The sequence below is a fragment of the Podarcis cretensis genome (genome assembly GCF_951804945.1).
Source record: "Podarcis cretensis genome assembly, chromosome: 1".
In the NCBI taxonomy this organism is placed as follows: Eukaryota; Metazoa; Chordata; class Lepidosauria; order Squamata; family Lacertidae; genus Podarcis; species Podarcis cretensis.
The window spans coordinates 8,673,708-8,690,161 of NC_137170.1; the positions used below are offsets into that span (position 1 = coordinate 8,673,708).

The 16,454-nt window shown below is 43.0% G+C and overlaps 1 protein-coding gene and 1 long non-coding RNA gene across 2 annotated transcripts in view; one reads left to right on the forward strand and one right to left on the reverse strand.

The window, feature by feature from the left end:
• Positions 1 to 16,454, forward strand: part of LOC307209020 — a 111,778-nt gene that overhangs the window by 61,946 nt on the left and 33,378 nt on the right. The window lies entirely within an intron of this gene.
• On the reverse strand, positions 3,786 to 16,054 carry LOC307207810 (potassium channel, subfamily K, member 16-like; the record flags this gene model as incomplete). Its single annotated transcript, XM_079961880.1, has 5 exons — positions 3,786 to 4,166; positions 9,421 to 9,583; positions 11,729 to 11,892; positions 13,410 to 13,530; positions 15,860 to 16,054. 5 exons carry the CDS (start codon positions 16,052 to 16,054, stop codon positions 4,000 to 4,002), a joined length of 810 nt encoding a protein of 269 aa, XP_079818006.1. The 3' UTR covers positions 3,786 to 3,999.

Sequence of the window (16,454 nt, forward strand, 5' to 3'; positions counted from 1 at the left end):
CATGGAGCGTAAATCATTTTAACGACAAAAAGAAGAGAAACAAAGTAGAGCATATAGTGATTAAACAAAAACTAGATATAATCTGCATTCAAGAAATGTATGTAAAGAGAAAACATAAGAGAATATTGATAAATCCCAAACTAGGAGTAGAATTTATATCCTCAGACCAAACAAAAAAGGGGAGTGGTGATTTACTGCTGCGCAGCTCTCGCTCTTGCTCTGCTGGTTTCAGCGAGTGCTGCACGGCGCCTCTTGCTCTGCTGGCTTCACACCAAACGGGAGGAGGCACAGACGAGAGCAGCTCTCACTTTGCTTGCCCATCCCTCCTCCCTCCTCGCTGTAAAGCAAGCAAAGCACCTGTCCCGGTGTCTCCTCCTCTTTTTGCTCCAGTGTCACCTCGCTTTTAAGTGAGAGCTGCGCAAAGCGGGAGAGAAGCCATTTAAGTGGCTTACATGCTCTGCGCAGAATATTTTTTTTCTTGCTTTCCCCCTCTAAAAGCTAGATGCGTCTTATAGTCAGGTGCGTCTTATGGGGTGAAAAATAAGGTAATACAAACTAAAAGAAAGCACATCTCAAAGATGTATAACCTCCTCCTCGATTGGGAGGTTAAAGAGGAGGAGGTGTAAAGTGCCATGATACGTTGGGATCAAGACCTTGGTCACAACATTTATATGAACCAGTGGGAGAGATTATGGAAGGAGGATATCAGGTTTACAGCGTGTTGCAATCTGAGAGAAAATGTTATGAAAATGCTGTATCGGTGGTACCTCACCCCGGCCAAATTGCCCAAAATGTACAAGAATAGATCTGAAACTTGTGGGAGATGTAAAAAGGGGAGAGGTTCATATTGTTAGTTTCTGTTCTTATCACTGTGCAGCTGCTTGGAGTCACAGGACTGTGTTTACATTCCAGAGATAGTCCAGGCTATTGGAAGTCTCACGGGAGACTAGAGACGGATGTGATGTTACAGGTTTCCTGTTTCCTTTGTTCCTTTGCTTTCTTCGTTCAGTTGCTCTCTGCTCTCAGAGAGAGAGGATGTATATTTCTTAGCTGTCTGCGTAGCTAGAAAATAAAGTATAGCAATGTAGCCATAAATCTCATCACTTCCGCATGCTGTTTTGATGCTCTGCTGGGAGGACGTGCCTTGGAGCCTCATCAAAGGCTCAAGGTCGTTAAACACATCGGGAGGCGATTCTGAAGGCTCAGGAAGAAAATGAGCTGTATCAGCTTGGCCGAGCGGAGATCCCGACACATATTTGCATATTGTTGTGGAAATGTGAAAAAAATCAGAGCGTTCTGGGACATCATATATGTCAGCTACGTCCCTTTGCTGACAGAGAATGGGAATGCTGGCAGACAGGGAGAAGAGATAAGGCTGGAATGTGGAACTGAGGAGGCGGCGGCAGGCCATAACTTGATCTCTGAAAACAGAGATCAAAGAAGGGAGAGTCCAAGTGGAAAAACGCAGCCTGTCAGCTCAAGCACAGACTCAGACTCGGAAAGACCGCCTATCACCTCTCCAAAGACTCGTTGGCTCTCGAGACTTTGCAAGAGGCGAGAAAAGGAAAGAAAGTGGAAGTGGGGGGTTTCTTGTTAGGGGGAAAGGGGGCGGAGCTCAGTCCTGGCAACTGCTTCTTTGAAGGATGACACTAAGTAGCTGAGCTCCGTCATGATTTGTTTGTTTAAGCAATAAATCTGAAATCATTGACTGCCGGAGTTGTCTCGTGTCTGTGGGAGAGACCCAAGCCATTACAATATATAATGAATATTAAAAGATATTCAAATTCCCTTTCACAAAGGCCTTCTTATTAGGGATAATGTCCACAGAAATCAAGAAAGAAGTAAGACTGCGCTTTATGTATGCAACATCTGCAGCCAGGATTCTAGTCGTAATGAATTGGAAGAGTGAAATTACACCCACAAAATCAGAAGGGCAGGTAAATATGTTAGAATATATTCAACTGGCAAAAATGACGGGGAGAGTTAGAGGATACTCAGTGCAGAAGGTGAATAATGAATGGACAATATTTAAAGAATATTTTAAAAATTATTGTGATAGCAAAAATCTCCTGGCAGACCTTGACTTATTCTTTTAATGTATAGACAATAAACAAACAAAAAAAATTCTGAATGAAATTAAGGAAACAAAATATAATGATATGATACTGTGTACAAAATAATAATGAGACTCAGTTTTTTGAGAACAGTTTATTTTATCTTTCTTATCTTTATTCTTTGCTTTCTTTTTTTCTCCTTTTCTCTGTATCTTTCTTTTTCTTTTTCCTGTAGTGTTTGTGCAGGTGGTTTGTATAAACTGTAGCATGCTAATATTGTTGTGAAAATATGTGTTGAATGTTTAATAAAGATTAAAGAAAGAAAGAAAATTTTACTGTACAGTGGTGCCCCGCAAGACAAACGCCTCGCAAGACGGAAAATCCGCTAGACGAAAGGGTTTTCCGTTTTGGAGGCGCTTCGCAAAACGAATTTCCCTATGGGCTTGCTTCGCAAGACGAAATGTCTTGCGAGTTCCTGCGGGTTTTTTCCCCTTCCCCACCCCCTTTTCCTAAGCCGCTAAGCTGCTTATCAGGTGATCCGCTGATAAGCCGCTTAACAGCTGATCGCTAAAAGCCGCTAAACCGCTAATAGCGCTAATCCGCTAAGCTGTCAATGGGCTTGCTTCGCAAGACGAAAAAACCGCTATACGAAGAGCCTCACGGAACGGATTAATTTCGTCTTGCGAGGCACCACTGTATATAACTGTAAACGTACCTGCTCAGTTAAATGCGAACGCAACTTAACAGCCTGCCTGCTTTGACATGTTTGACAGATCCACAGCGCCACCTACACATCCAACACACCAATCCATAAACTGAAACACTTTATTGAATGGGTCATTCATAAAGCACAGGCAAGCCACTCACGAAGAATGTCGACAATTCATTCAAAAATTTGCCCATTCCGAGAATTGTCAATAACTGTATCTTCAAACAACAACAGGAGCCAGGAATGCCCGATCATTACCAGTGATGCCTGTCCGGCTCTTTAGCCTTCCATTACTTCACCAAGCATCGCCTCTGGCATGTCCACCCCGTCATAGGCATTCACACATGTGAGGGTGTGCAGTGCCCACTGGAAGGCAAAGGCCAGTGTGGTCCTCAAGCCAGAAAATTATACCACCTCCCTCCCACTATACGTGTGGACCCTTTGTCTGTCCCGATGTTAGACGAAAATGCCCCATAGAATCATGGAATCATAGAATTGCAGAGTTGGAATGGGATCCAAGGATCATCTAGTCCAACCCCCTGCAATGCATCCAGGACAGATGGCCATCCAACCTCTGCTGAAAAAACTCCAAGGAAGGAAAGTCCACCACCTTCCGAGGGAGCCTGTTCCACTGCTGAACAGCTCTTACTGTCAGAAAGTTCTTCCTGATGTTTAGTTGGAATCTCCTTTCTTGTGACTTGAAGCCATTGGTTTGAGTCCTCCCCTCCAGAGCAGGAGAAAGCAAGCATGCTCCCTCTTCCATGTGACAGCCCTTGAGATATTTGAAGACGGCTCTCATATCTCCCCCAGTCCCCTCGTTTCCAGAATAAAAATACCCAGCTCCTTCAACCACTCCTCATAAGGCTTGGTTTCCAGAACCTTGATCATCTTGGTTGTTCTCCACTGCACACATTCCATTTTTGAGAATCCAAGTAAGACCCTCCCTTTCCTTTCTCTCCTTGTTGCTAAAAAATGATCAAAACATAGTACATATCCTGTAATGAAGAGGCATTATAATCTGATGCAGACAACCCAGCTATTTCACAGTTTATTAGGAATTACTAATTTATAGACCAGCTAGCCAGTTTTTAAGGAATCAGTTGAATGTCACAATGCCATATAATTATAAAAATGAAGTTGTTGAGTATAACTGATTTTTATGTCAGACTCCACCTGAATGCAATGATAAATTCTCCTCCAGTGGAAATCTAGCAGACTGATTCCTTTGGGGCACTGTTATCTTTGCATTTTACTCATTTTTTGAGAGGCTGCTTTTGGATCCACAGGTGCCAGTAATGATGAAAACAGTTCAAACAGCACAGATATCCAGGCCAGACCAATGACGATCCAAATGGCTGCGAGCAGCTGGTAGCCCAAAAAATAGCTCCTCTCATGGTTCCTCCCTCGAGACAGAAGAGAAAAGCGACAGTAATGTGTGAGGAGGTGATTTAAAGGACCAGCCAACTCAGTTTATCTAAACTTTGTTAGGTCGTGTTCACACCATACATTTAAAAGGCATTTCTACCATTGAATTGTGGGAAGATGAACACAGGAAACTGCCAATGTCCTTATAATTGCCTGTTCATGATGGTTTGGGCTCATGATGATGTTTGAGCCTGTAAAGGCTTATGGACCACTTACCAACCCTTGTTGGAACCATATCCAGCATGGTGGCTGTTGCCATTAGAAGCGTTTTCAATTTAAAAAATAAATATGTCAGAGAATTGGGCAACATATAAACAAGTAGTAAGATAAGAGCAGGGCCAGTTAAAATTGAAAACAATTGAAGAAATTAGGTACCATCTCATGGGCTGGCTCCATCATCATCAGCTAAATAACGTTTTTACCTTGGATAAAAAAAAATCAGGCTTTAAAGAAGAAAAATCAAAATTACAAAAAGTATTATTAGGAAATAACAAAAAATTACTATCTAAAGTATATGATTTTTTACTAGAATGGGATCTAAAGGATGAACAAATAAAAGAAGCACAGATCAAATGGGCCCAAGATATCAGACATTCAATAGAACTAGACCAGTGGGAAAGACTATTGAAAATTGACTTCAGATTCACTTCCTGTTATTCTATAAAAGAGAAATGATGAAGTTGTCTTATAGATGGCACATGACACCATTGAAGATTGCCAAAATCTATAAGACCAAATCCAACCTTTGCTGGAAGTGATGCCCTTATGGTGGGGATGCGAAAAAGGGGGGGAAATTGAAGCTGCATCCATGAAGAATTAAAAAAGATGCTCAGAATATCTATAGGAAAAAACCCTGAGAAATTCCTGCTGAGCATAGTTGGAAATAAGGTACCACAAGATAGGAGAAAATTATTCCTATATGCAATCGCAGCAGCCAAAATACTCCTTGAAAAGAACTGGAAAGGAAATCACATACCTACAAAAGAGGATTGGTTAATTAAACTAACAGAGTTTATAGAATTATCAAAATTAATTATGGTAATAAAGTATCAAACACACCAGAAATTAAGGGCACAATGGTTATGGTTCGAAGAATATATGAATAAACACTACTCTGAAGATAACAAGCTGATATGTTTAAACTAAGCTTGTAAGGTGACTTGATGTTATACCATAATACTACTATAAAAGAAGTAATTACAGTGATAAATGATAGCAATGAAAATAAGAACTTAAATGACTCAAAGATGTCGAGTGCTGGTGGAGGGGAGTCAAATGGGTGTGGTACTTCATCGCTTTTTCTTTCTTACCCTTTCCCTTTACTCTCTTTGGCTTTTGGGGTTAAGTGTGTGCACTTTAGTGTTTGTTTGTTTGTTTGTTTGTTTGTTTGTTTGTAAATATACTTAAATAAAACATTATTTTTTTTAACAAAAAATGAATTGTGGGGAGACGAACACAGGAAACTGCCAATGTCCTTATTATTGCCTATTCGTGATGGTTTGTGTTATGTAGTGATGTTCTCACCCTGGGCCAGCAGGGGGATACTGTAGATAGTTATGCAAATGAAGGATCGAAAGTGACGTTCTGTGATTTGATAGTTTGTATGCAGGTGGCGCTGTGGGTTAAAGCCTCAGCGCCTAGGGCTTGCCGATCGAAAGGTCGGCGGTTCGAATCCCTGCGGCGGGGTGTGCTCCCGCTGCTCGGTCCCAGCGCCTGCCAACCTAGCAGTTCGAAAGCACCTCCGGGTGCAAGTAGATAAATAGGGACCGCTTACCAGCGGGAAGGTAAACGGCGTTTCCGTGTGCGACTCTGGCTCGCCAGAGCAGCGATGTCACGCTGGCCACGTGACCCGGAAGTGTCTCCGGACAGCGCTGGCCCCTGGCCTCTTAAGTGAGATGGGCGCACAACCCCAGAGTCTGTCAAGACTGGCCCGTACGGGCAGGGGTACCTTTACCTTTACCTTTTATGCAAATGAAGGATCGAAAAGTGACGTTCTGTGATTGGATAGTTTTGGAAAGTTGCAACAGTTACAATTGTTCTGGAGCTCTATATAAGCAGGCTGACTGAGCTCCTCAGTTAGTTCTGTTCTGGCATCTGAATAAAGAAGAGCTGTTTGAAGAATCGCTGTGTCGTCTGATATGTTCACCCACAACTTAACAGTTTGGGCACATGATGATGTTTTAGCCTGCAAAAGCTTTGGGGTAGTTGCACTACCACATTTGCAATCAATGCACATCCTATAACTTCCTGCTTAATAATAATAATAATAATAATAATAATAATAATAATATTTGTACCCCACCCATCTGACTGGGTTTCCCTAGCCACTCTGGGAGGCTTCCAGCGTATATCAAAACATTATAAAACATACAGCATTATGAACTTCCCTATACAGTGGTGCCCCGCAAGATGAATGCCTCGCAAGACGGAAAACCCACTAGACGAAAGGGTTTTTCGTTTTGGAGGTGCTTCGCAAAACGAATTTCCTATGGGCTTGCTTTGCAAGGCGAAAATGTCTTGCGAGTTCCTGTGTTGTTGTTTTTTCCTCCCCCCCCCCTTCTAAGCCGCTAAGCCATTTATCTACTTATCCGATAAGCCAATAAGCCGCTAAAAGCCGCTAATAGCGCTAATCCGCTAAGCCGTCAATAGGTTTGCTTCGCAAGACGAAAAAACCGCTAGACGAAGAGACTCGCGGAACGGATTCTTTTCATCTTGCGAGGCACCACTGTACATTTACAGGTAGGTAGCCGTGTTGGTCTGCCGTAGTCGAAACAAAATTTTAACACATCTGAAGAAGTGTGCATGCACACGAAAGCTCATAACAATAACAAAATAGTTGGTCTCTAAGCTGCTACTGGAAGGAATTTTTTTATTTTGTTTCCCTATGCAGGGCTGCCTTCAGATGTCTTCTAAAGGTTTTGTAGTTCTTTATCTCCTTGACATCTTCCCGGTTCCCTGTAACCTCACTTCTTGCAGTGAGGGACCCACCAGAAGGCCCTCAGAGATGGACCTTACTGTCTGGGCTGAACAATGAGGGTGGAGTTGCAGTTCCAACCAAGAGAACGGTGCGAAATCACTTTCCAGGAAAACATACTGGGAATTTTCTTTTCTTTCATGTTTGATTGCGTCTAGCCCAACCAAAGCATCTATGACAGATGGCCATCCAACCTTTGCTTAAAATTCCCCAGGGAAAGGGTCTACCACCTCTCATGGGAGTCCATTGCACAACTGAACCGCTCTTACTGTCAGAATTTTTTAATGAATGTTCAGTCAGAATCTCCTTTCTTGTAACTTGAAGCGATTGGTTTGAGTCCTACCTTTATAGTATAGTGTATTTTAAAATGGGGTTTAGACTTTTTAGGGGTTTTTGAATGTTTTATGTAGTTTTTATGTAGTTTTATGTAGTTTTTCAATTTCATTGTTCCGCATGGGACAATGACAATAAAGATATCGTATATTGTAAGAGCAGGAGAGAACATGTCATGCTCCCTCTTCCATGTGGCAGCCCTTGAGATATTTGAAGATGGCTATCATATCTCCTCTCAGTCTCTTCTTTTCCAGGCTAAACGTTCCCAGCTCCTTCAAGCATTCTTCATAAGGCTTGGTTTCCAGACCCTTGATCATCTTGGCTGCCCTTCTCTGCTCATGTTCCAATTTGTCAACAGCCTTCTTAAACTGTGGTGCCCAGAACTGGACACAGTATTCTAGGTATGTTCCGACCAAGGCAGAATAGAGTGGTACTATTACTTCTCTTGATCTGGACACTGTACACCTGTTGATGCAGCCTAGAATACCATTAGTGTTTTGTTTTGTTTTTGCTGCTGCATCACACGGTTGACTCATGTTAAGCTTGTGGTCCACGAAGACCCCTAGATCCTTTTCACATGTGCTGCTAGTAAGCCAGGTGTCCCCCGTCCTATATTTGTGCAACTGCTTCTTCCTGACTAAGGGCAGAACCTTACATTTGTCCCTATTGAAATGCATTTGTTAGCTTGTGCCGTTCTCCAATCTGTTAAGGTCATTTTGAATTGTGATTCTGTCTTCTGTGACATTAGCTACCCCTCCGAATTCAGTGTCAGCTGTACATTTGAGAAGCATCCTCTCAATTCATTCAACCAAGCATTTATAAAGACGTTGAACAACAACAGGCCCAGGACAGAACCCAGTGGCACACCACTTGTCACTTTTTTCCAGGATGTCAAGGAACCATTGATGAGTACTCTTTGGGATGGCTATTATTATTACTAAATTTTCATACTACATAAATTAAAAAAGTAAGATACCCTTTCAATACAAAAGAAAAAACACATAAATATATATAAACCTATATCCTCCCCCCCCCCATGAATTCCCATCACCCCACCATATCACTCCCCTCCACCACACCTCAACTTCCTTAACTTTTAATTTCAGTACTCTCATTGCAATCTTTATGTTATTGAATTTTAAGTTCCTTATCGTATCCTAACTGGTTTTATCCTTTCCTCTTTACTCCTTTAGTCTAAGCATAGCAACATGTTCAGTTTTGGTTTGTTTGCCTTCTTATATAGGCAGTTAGCATGGCCATTTCTATGAACTCAGTTAGTTTGTATAACCATTCTTCTTTTGTGGGTATTGCTTCACTTTCCATTTGCAGCGCTAGCAGGTGGCGCTGTGGGTTAAAGCCTCAGCGCCTAGGACTTGCCGATCGAAAGGTCGGCGGTTCGAATCCCTGCGGCGGGGTGCGCTCCCGCTGCTCGGTCCCAGCGCCTGCCAACCTAGCAGTTCGAAAGCACCTCCGGGTGCAAGTAGATAAATAGGGACCGCTTACCAGCGGGAAGGTAAACGGCGTTTCCGTGTGCGGCTCTGGCTCTGGCTCTGGCTCTGGCTCTGGCTCTGGCTCTGGCTCTGGCCAGAGCAGCGATGTCACGCTGGCCACGTGACCCGGAAGTGTCTCCGGACAGCGCTGGCCCCTGGCCTCTTAAGTGAGATGGGCGCACAACCCCAGAGTCTGTCAAGACTGGCCCGTACGGGCAGGGGTACCTTTACCTTTACCTTATTATCCTGGCAGCTGCTGTAGCATATATGAAAATTCCTTTCATTTTCTGAGGTATGTCTTTTCCCAGTTAGCCTAATAAGTATGCCTCTGGTTTCTTTTCTATAGATGCTTTTAACATTTTTTTAAAGTTCTTCGTGGATAACACCCCAAGAACCAGTTAAGCTCACAATATGAAAGTATTTTGAAAGCCTTACCTATTAGATAGTCTCCAAAACCAATGGTGCTGAGGGTAATAAATGTAAAATAGACAGCTTCATAAAAAGTCCAGCCCTCCATCCATTGAAAGAGGAACGATGGCAAAATAAGAAACATTAGAATTCCCACAACCACGAACATGAAAATATATCTTGCTGTTTTCTGAAAGATAAAGCAAGAAAAGAAAAGAAAAAAAGAAAGGTTTGATGGAACAGAACTCAGTTTTCTTTCTCAGTTTTAGGCTGCATTAACAGATAAATAATAATAAAAAGATAAAGGGACCCCTGACCATTAGGCCCAGTCGTGACCGACTCTGGGGTTGCAGTGCTCATCTCGCTTTATTGGCCAAGGGAGCTGGCGTACAGCTTCCAGGTCATGCGGCCAGCATGACTAAGCCGCTTCTGGCGAACCAGAGCAGCGCAGGGAAACGCCGTTTACCTTCCCGCCAGAGCGGTACCTATTTATCTACTTGCACTTTGACATGCTTTTGAACTGCTAGGTTGGCAGGAGCAGGGACCGAGCAACGGGAGCTCACCCCGTCATGGGGATTCAAGCTGCCGACCTTATGATTGGCCAGTCCTAGGCTTTGTGGTTTAACTCACAGTGCCACCCGCATCCCTATAAATAATAATAATTCCACCCTAATTAGACTTCATCTGGAGCATGGTTTGCTGCTGTCATGATTTATGGTGGTCAACCTCTACTGCCCTCTGGGGCAGAGGAGCTGTTCAGGCAGGGGAAAGCCAGAATTTATGAGGTAAGATTCCTGGCAATGCTCCTCAGATGGTTCTAGGGAGTTCACTGCATCCCACAATGTCGTTTAAGCCCATTTCTGCCAACTTGAAAGGCAGAACGGGTGTGCCCTGGGAAGGGTGCCCTTGCCATGGACGAACCTCCATCTCTGGCATGATTTGTGATCACCAGTTTGGAATATTGCCGTTAATCATGAGGAACTCCTGAAATGGTATTTTTTTTCCTGAAGCTTGAAATTCCTTACAGCAGCCAAAAAGGAAAGGGGAGGACAAAGCACTTTGTGCCTTCATCCAAATGATTCTTTTCTCTCTTGTCCTCCCCTGCAAAAATGGAATAATTGTGTGTAGCCGTGGCTATGGTACTTTCTTACCAAGGAAAAGAAGGGGGAGGCTTTGATTTATGCTTAATAAGGAATTTAACAAGGTTTTACTATGCCCCCCCCCCCGACTGAGGCTGAATGGACTTTATTTTAAAATGATTGTTGGACCGGAGCGGGAGTGTGAGGGGGAAATGCTGAGTAAAGAAGATAGAACGGATAGGATAAGAGGTTTGGGGGAAAAAGATTTCATTTTAGAAACAGGCAAGTAACTAAAAGCCTTGGTCTGTCGTAATCCCAAATTAACTTGGCAAACTTGATTTTCTAAACACTGAAAAAAATGGAACTATAGGGGAAAGTAATGTCCGAGTTTGTAATATCTAAACTGTGTTGTACATTTTGTTAACGTTTATGCATGAAAAGGTGATGATTTGTTAAGCTGTACATTGTACGTTGTTAAGCTGTACAGTGTTGCACACACCCTCGCACCCACTAACATTTTGGAGAATTAAGAAAAATAAATTCCATGAATTTAGGAAGATATATTTTGCAAATTTATACTGGAGCCAGTTTTACTAAAGGCAGACAGCTATGTTTCAAAAATATGAGCTTCTTAAAACAAATAATTTGGCGAGCTTCTCCCATTCCTATTTGAAGGCAGAGCTTGAATTTATCTTCCTCACTTATTTAGAGGGCATAATGCACATGTCTAATTTATTTTTGTCTTCCACCTCTTATCGAGGCAACTAATCATATATGCATATGTATATGCAATATAATAGAAGAAGAGATCTGTTGGATCAGGCAAGGGCCCATCTAGTTGAGCATCCTGTTCTCATCAAAGCTGACATAATAATAATAATAATAATAATAATAATAATAATAATAATAATAATAATTTTTATACTCCGCCTTCCCCAGCCAAGACTGGGCTGGGTAACAACCGATAATAAAAAAAGTTGATTAAAATACAATTTAAATATCAAGATTAAAATACAACATTAAAACATTAAGATGCAGCTTCTTCACAGGAGGAGAAAGGAAAAAGAAAGAGGGGGAGGGAATTAAATTGGCTCCAAGCCAAAGCCCAGGCGGAACAACTCTGTTTTACAGGCCCTGCGGAAAGAAATCAGATCCCGCAGGGCCCTGGTCTCATGAGGCAGAGAGTTCCACCAGGCGAGCGCCTCAGTCTGACTGGTCAGATCAGAAATCATCTCCAGATAAAGTAACTGAATTACCTTCTTTCCTTTCCCAAACACATTCCTTGCACAGCTTTCAAAGAGTCTTGAGACTAAAAAGCCAATATAGTTCAAGCAGATGAGGTTGAAGGGGATTCCAAAGAGAGCAAAAATAATACAAAAGATCTGGCCTTCTTTCGTTTGCGGAGAGACATTTCCATAGCCTGTTGAAAGATTAAGAAAGGGTTGCAAAGGACGTCAGCAACTGTCGATTTGCCAATTGCCTAGAGAAGTTACAGAGTAGGGTCCCTACCAAGGGTTGTTTCCAGTGGAGAGCAGCATGTACATTGAGACTGACTGTTCCTTCCTTTCCTCTCTCCTGTACAACCCCCAAATCTGCTCCAGAGGATCCCCATACCCTCTGGAGCAGACATTGAGGATGCTCAGAGGGGTACAGAGAGGAGAAGAGGGGTAAGTTTCATTGTGGAAGCAGAGGTCTGTGCACAACCGAAATGGCAGCCTTGAATACAGCCCAATGTATTTATTTTATGTACTGCACTCAGTGACCTCCTTTATGCCGATGCACTTGGTGTTAGGATAATTATGTGGGAGCTTCAAGTCTCGCCTTCCTGTTCTTTGGACCGGTCAGGCCCACTGTGGAAGAACTGACCTGAGATGCAATGGAAGAGGCGAAGTGTGCAGATATGACTTCGAAGACCTTGTGAAACATTGGGTGAAATGGAGACTCATCATGGTAACCCTTTAAAAAAACCCCAAAAGATTGATAATATATTTGTCATGAAAATCTGGGGATCACTGCATTTTCACGACAATGAAAACAAACGTAGGTTGATCTGCAATGAGGAGAGAGCTGAGTTCCTCCATTCGTGACCGTCATGGCTAAAATAAGTTGCAATTCCGAAACACTTTAAGAATGCTCAAGGAATTTGATTTCTCTCAATTCCAGTCTGACCTAGCCTTGCCTGTGAATTGAAACATGCTTAACCTTCAGATTTTTCAGTTTTTCAAAATTGGTGATAGTTATTGGATTAAACAATGAATTACAAAAAACTTATTTGCTTTGGGATGATATGTCTTTGGTGATGAAATAGGGCATGCAAGGAGCGTCTTAGACAGAGGAACCACCATTGTGCCCAGATACCCCATAATAGCCCTCAGGGTAAGCTTTCTGCTCAGAAAAACCTCCATTTTAGTTTCCTTTGCGATTGGCCTCAATTAAGACTTGGCTGATCTATCTGCCAATTAATTCTTATTAATTAATTCTTATCCAGAATGCAAATTGGCTTCTGGTGTAAGAAGAGGCATTATTTAAGAGGCTGAAAAACAAAGCAAAAAGCTTGTCTTAAATTATCGATGATAATTTATTTGGGGAGCAAGTCCCACTGAATGCATAGGGTTGTGCTGAGAGGGACGGATTTGCATTGGGAGACCTGGCATTGGGTCAGTTGCACCGGGTGGGATTTGAACTCATTACCCTAGCCCAACTACTTTCCACAGGGTAGTTTTAATAATGGGTTGGCCCCAGAATGGAGGGGAATAAATAACTAATCAGGGAATGGTCTTGTTGGGCATACAATAAATGAACAGGGAGGACAAAAATGAGATGTGAAGAATGATGAAAGAGCAAAAGCAAAACCTGCTGCTTAACACAATTTATCTGAGAGCAGTTGAATGCCCTGCATACTATATTCGGGGAGAAGTCAGAACCAAATGACAGTACCTATTGTGGCTAACATAGTGCCCACGAAGAAGAAAGAATTAGCGAAATCCCAGTTGCTGAATTTTTCTGAAGGGTGGGTTGCTGCTGGAATTATGCCCTTCCGAACAGATCTTATTAATTTCTGCAATGGAAGGCAAGACTCAGTTTGAATGTTCCAGCAATAAGAATAGCCCCTCCTCTGATTATCACCAGATACCGCTAACCAAATCACGATGCATTCAGAAGGGACGTTCTTCTGGATCAGTTCAGCACGTTCTTCCCCCAGGGGCCAACCCAATGCTCATGGGAAGCCCACAAACAGGACCTGAGCACAACAGCCCTCCCCTCACTTGTCACCCCCAGTAACTGGTAGGCATAGGGCTTTTGCATACTTAACTTTTTCTCTACTCTTTCCAGGCAAAGGCCCACACTCCAAGGGGTGCTTGTTGTGGTTTGCACCAAGCTTTCCCAGTGAAAACTGTGATCTATGTTTGGGTTGTTGAAAGTGATGCAGTGGTTTCGCCCTCAAAGCTTAGTGATAAAGTAGACTCCTTACACAAGACTTAAAGACGAGTCTTGACTGGTCAGGATGGCAACTAGGGCTGTTTTTCAGCAGGAACTCTCTGGAACTCAGTTCTGGTACCTCTCAAGTAGGCGCCTTTGCCATTATAGAAGAAGGAGGGAGGTGTTCATGGTGAGTTCCGGGAACTTCCAATACCTCTTTTCCTAGAAAAATAGCACTGATGGCAACACTATAACAAGCTGTGTTGTTTACATCTCAAGTTCAATACTAAGTGTTTCTCTCCTTTGACCCCAAGAGAGGGTTTGGTCTTCTTGCTCCAAAAACATACACTCCATCAATTTGCCTAATGCTCCATGGGGATAACATTCCACATGCAGAAGGAAGGCTCTACGCTGACCACTGATTCTGTCCCCACCTCGATTCCCACCTGCTAAACTGTATTCCCCCCATATATACTTTCTGACCTCTCGACCTCTGTTGTCATGCCACAATCATCTGTTTTCACTCTTGCTGAAGTAATGCCTTACCTGTATGAATAACTCCACCTCTTCTGGGCTGAGATTGGTGTAGCTCCCCAAAAAAATCCCTCCTTCATGTGAAATGTCACCTCTTCTACTTTTTTGTGGTGATCGTTCTCCAGAAGCTCCTGAGCACAACAGCCCTCCCCTCACTTGTCACCCCCAGTAACTGGTAGGCATAGGGCTTATGCACACTCAACTTTTCCTCCACTCTTTCCAGGCAAAGGCCGCACTCCAATAGCACTGATGCCAACACTATAACAAGCTGTGTTGTTTATATCTCAAGTTCAATACTAAGTTTTTCGCTCCCTTGACCCCAAGAGAGGGTTTGGTCTTCTTGCTCCAAAAACATACACTTTAGTAGCAATGCATAAATCATTACCCCTTGGCTTGGCTGTCTTCCTAAATTCTTCTGGACAGAGTCTGCTTGGAGTATTGGCTCTCCCATATTCTCAGTCAACCAAACAATGGTGAGACTACCCCATCTCCCACCCTCTGTTCTAAGGCACAAACACACTTTTCAAGGCAGTTAACCAGACAATGATTCAGCTTTTCTGTGACCTTGAACAGAGTCATCTGTTTTGCAGTTGCTACATGACATATGTTATCCTTTTCCCAATATATTTTTATAAAATACGTGTCCCAACATATATAGTACAGTTGAACCTTGGTTTTTTAATGCCTTGGTACTCTGACATTTTGGCTCCCAAATATCGCAAACCCAGAAGTGAGTGTTCCAGTTTGCGAATGTTTTTCGTAAGCCGAATGTCTGACGCAGCTTCCGTGCCTTCCAATTGAGTGCAGGATGTGCCTGCAGCCAATCGGAAACCACACCTTGGTTTTCAAACCATTTTGGGAGTTGAACGGACTACCGGAACAGATTAAGTTCCACAACCAAGGTTTGAATGTACAAATATTAACAAAAACCCGCTCTTTACAGCTGAATTGGAGGAAATGTAAATTTGGGTTTTCCGTGGCAATGATTCAGCTTTTCTGTGACCTTGATTGGAGTCACCTGTTTTGCAGCTGCTACATGACGTATGTTCTCCATTCCCTAATTTATTCTTTGCAAAATACATTTCCCAACAAATACAGTGCTAATACTAACAAAAACCTGCTCTTTATAGCTGAATCGGAGCAAAAGTCAAAAGTCCTTATGGCTTTATGCTGGCCACTAATTCTGTCCCCGCTACCAGCATGAGTTTTGACCAAACTGCGGGAGGCAGTGGAAGACAGAAGTGCCTGGTGTGCTCTGGTCCAGGGGGTCACGAAGAGTTGGACATGACTAAACGACTAAACAACAACAATTCTGTCCCCACCTCACTTCCCACCTCCTAACCTGTATTCCCCCCATATATATTTTCTGACCTCTTAACCTCTGGTGTCATGCCTTAGTCATCTCTTTTAGTCTTCCTGAAGTAATGCCTTACCTGTATGAATAACTCCACCTCTTCTGGGGTGAGAGCGGTGTAGTTCAAAAGAAAATCCTCTTTCAGGTGAAACACTGTATCTATTACTTTTTTGTTATGATCCTTCTCCAGAATCTCAAAGACGAGGGCCCCCATCACCACGTAAGTCATGAAGCCAGCCAGCAGTATGAAGCCCTGTGCCCTGCTCACACGCATGTTGTTCTGTGTGGGAATGAGGGCCAAGGAAGAAGCAGACACAAGAGCAACTATAGTTTAGTAAGCAAGTCCTTATTTGTCTTGACCCAGACTCAATAGTACAGCCCCATAGCTGGGCACTCTCCATAGCTGGACCCAAGCTAACCAAATGAATTTCAACAGGGACACATGTAAGGTTCTGCACTTAGGCAGGAAGAACCAGATGCACAAATAGAAGATGGGAGAGCCAGCGTGGTGTAGTGGTTAAGAGCGGTGGACTCATAATCTGGTGAACCGGGTTCGCTTCCCCGCTCCTCCACATGCAGCTGCTGGGTGACCTTGGGCCAGTCACACTTCTCTGAAGTCTCTCAGCCTCACTCACCTCACAAAGTGTTTGTTGTGGGGGAGGAAGGGAAAGGAG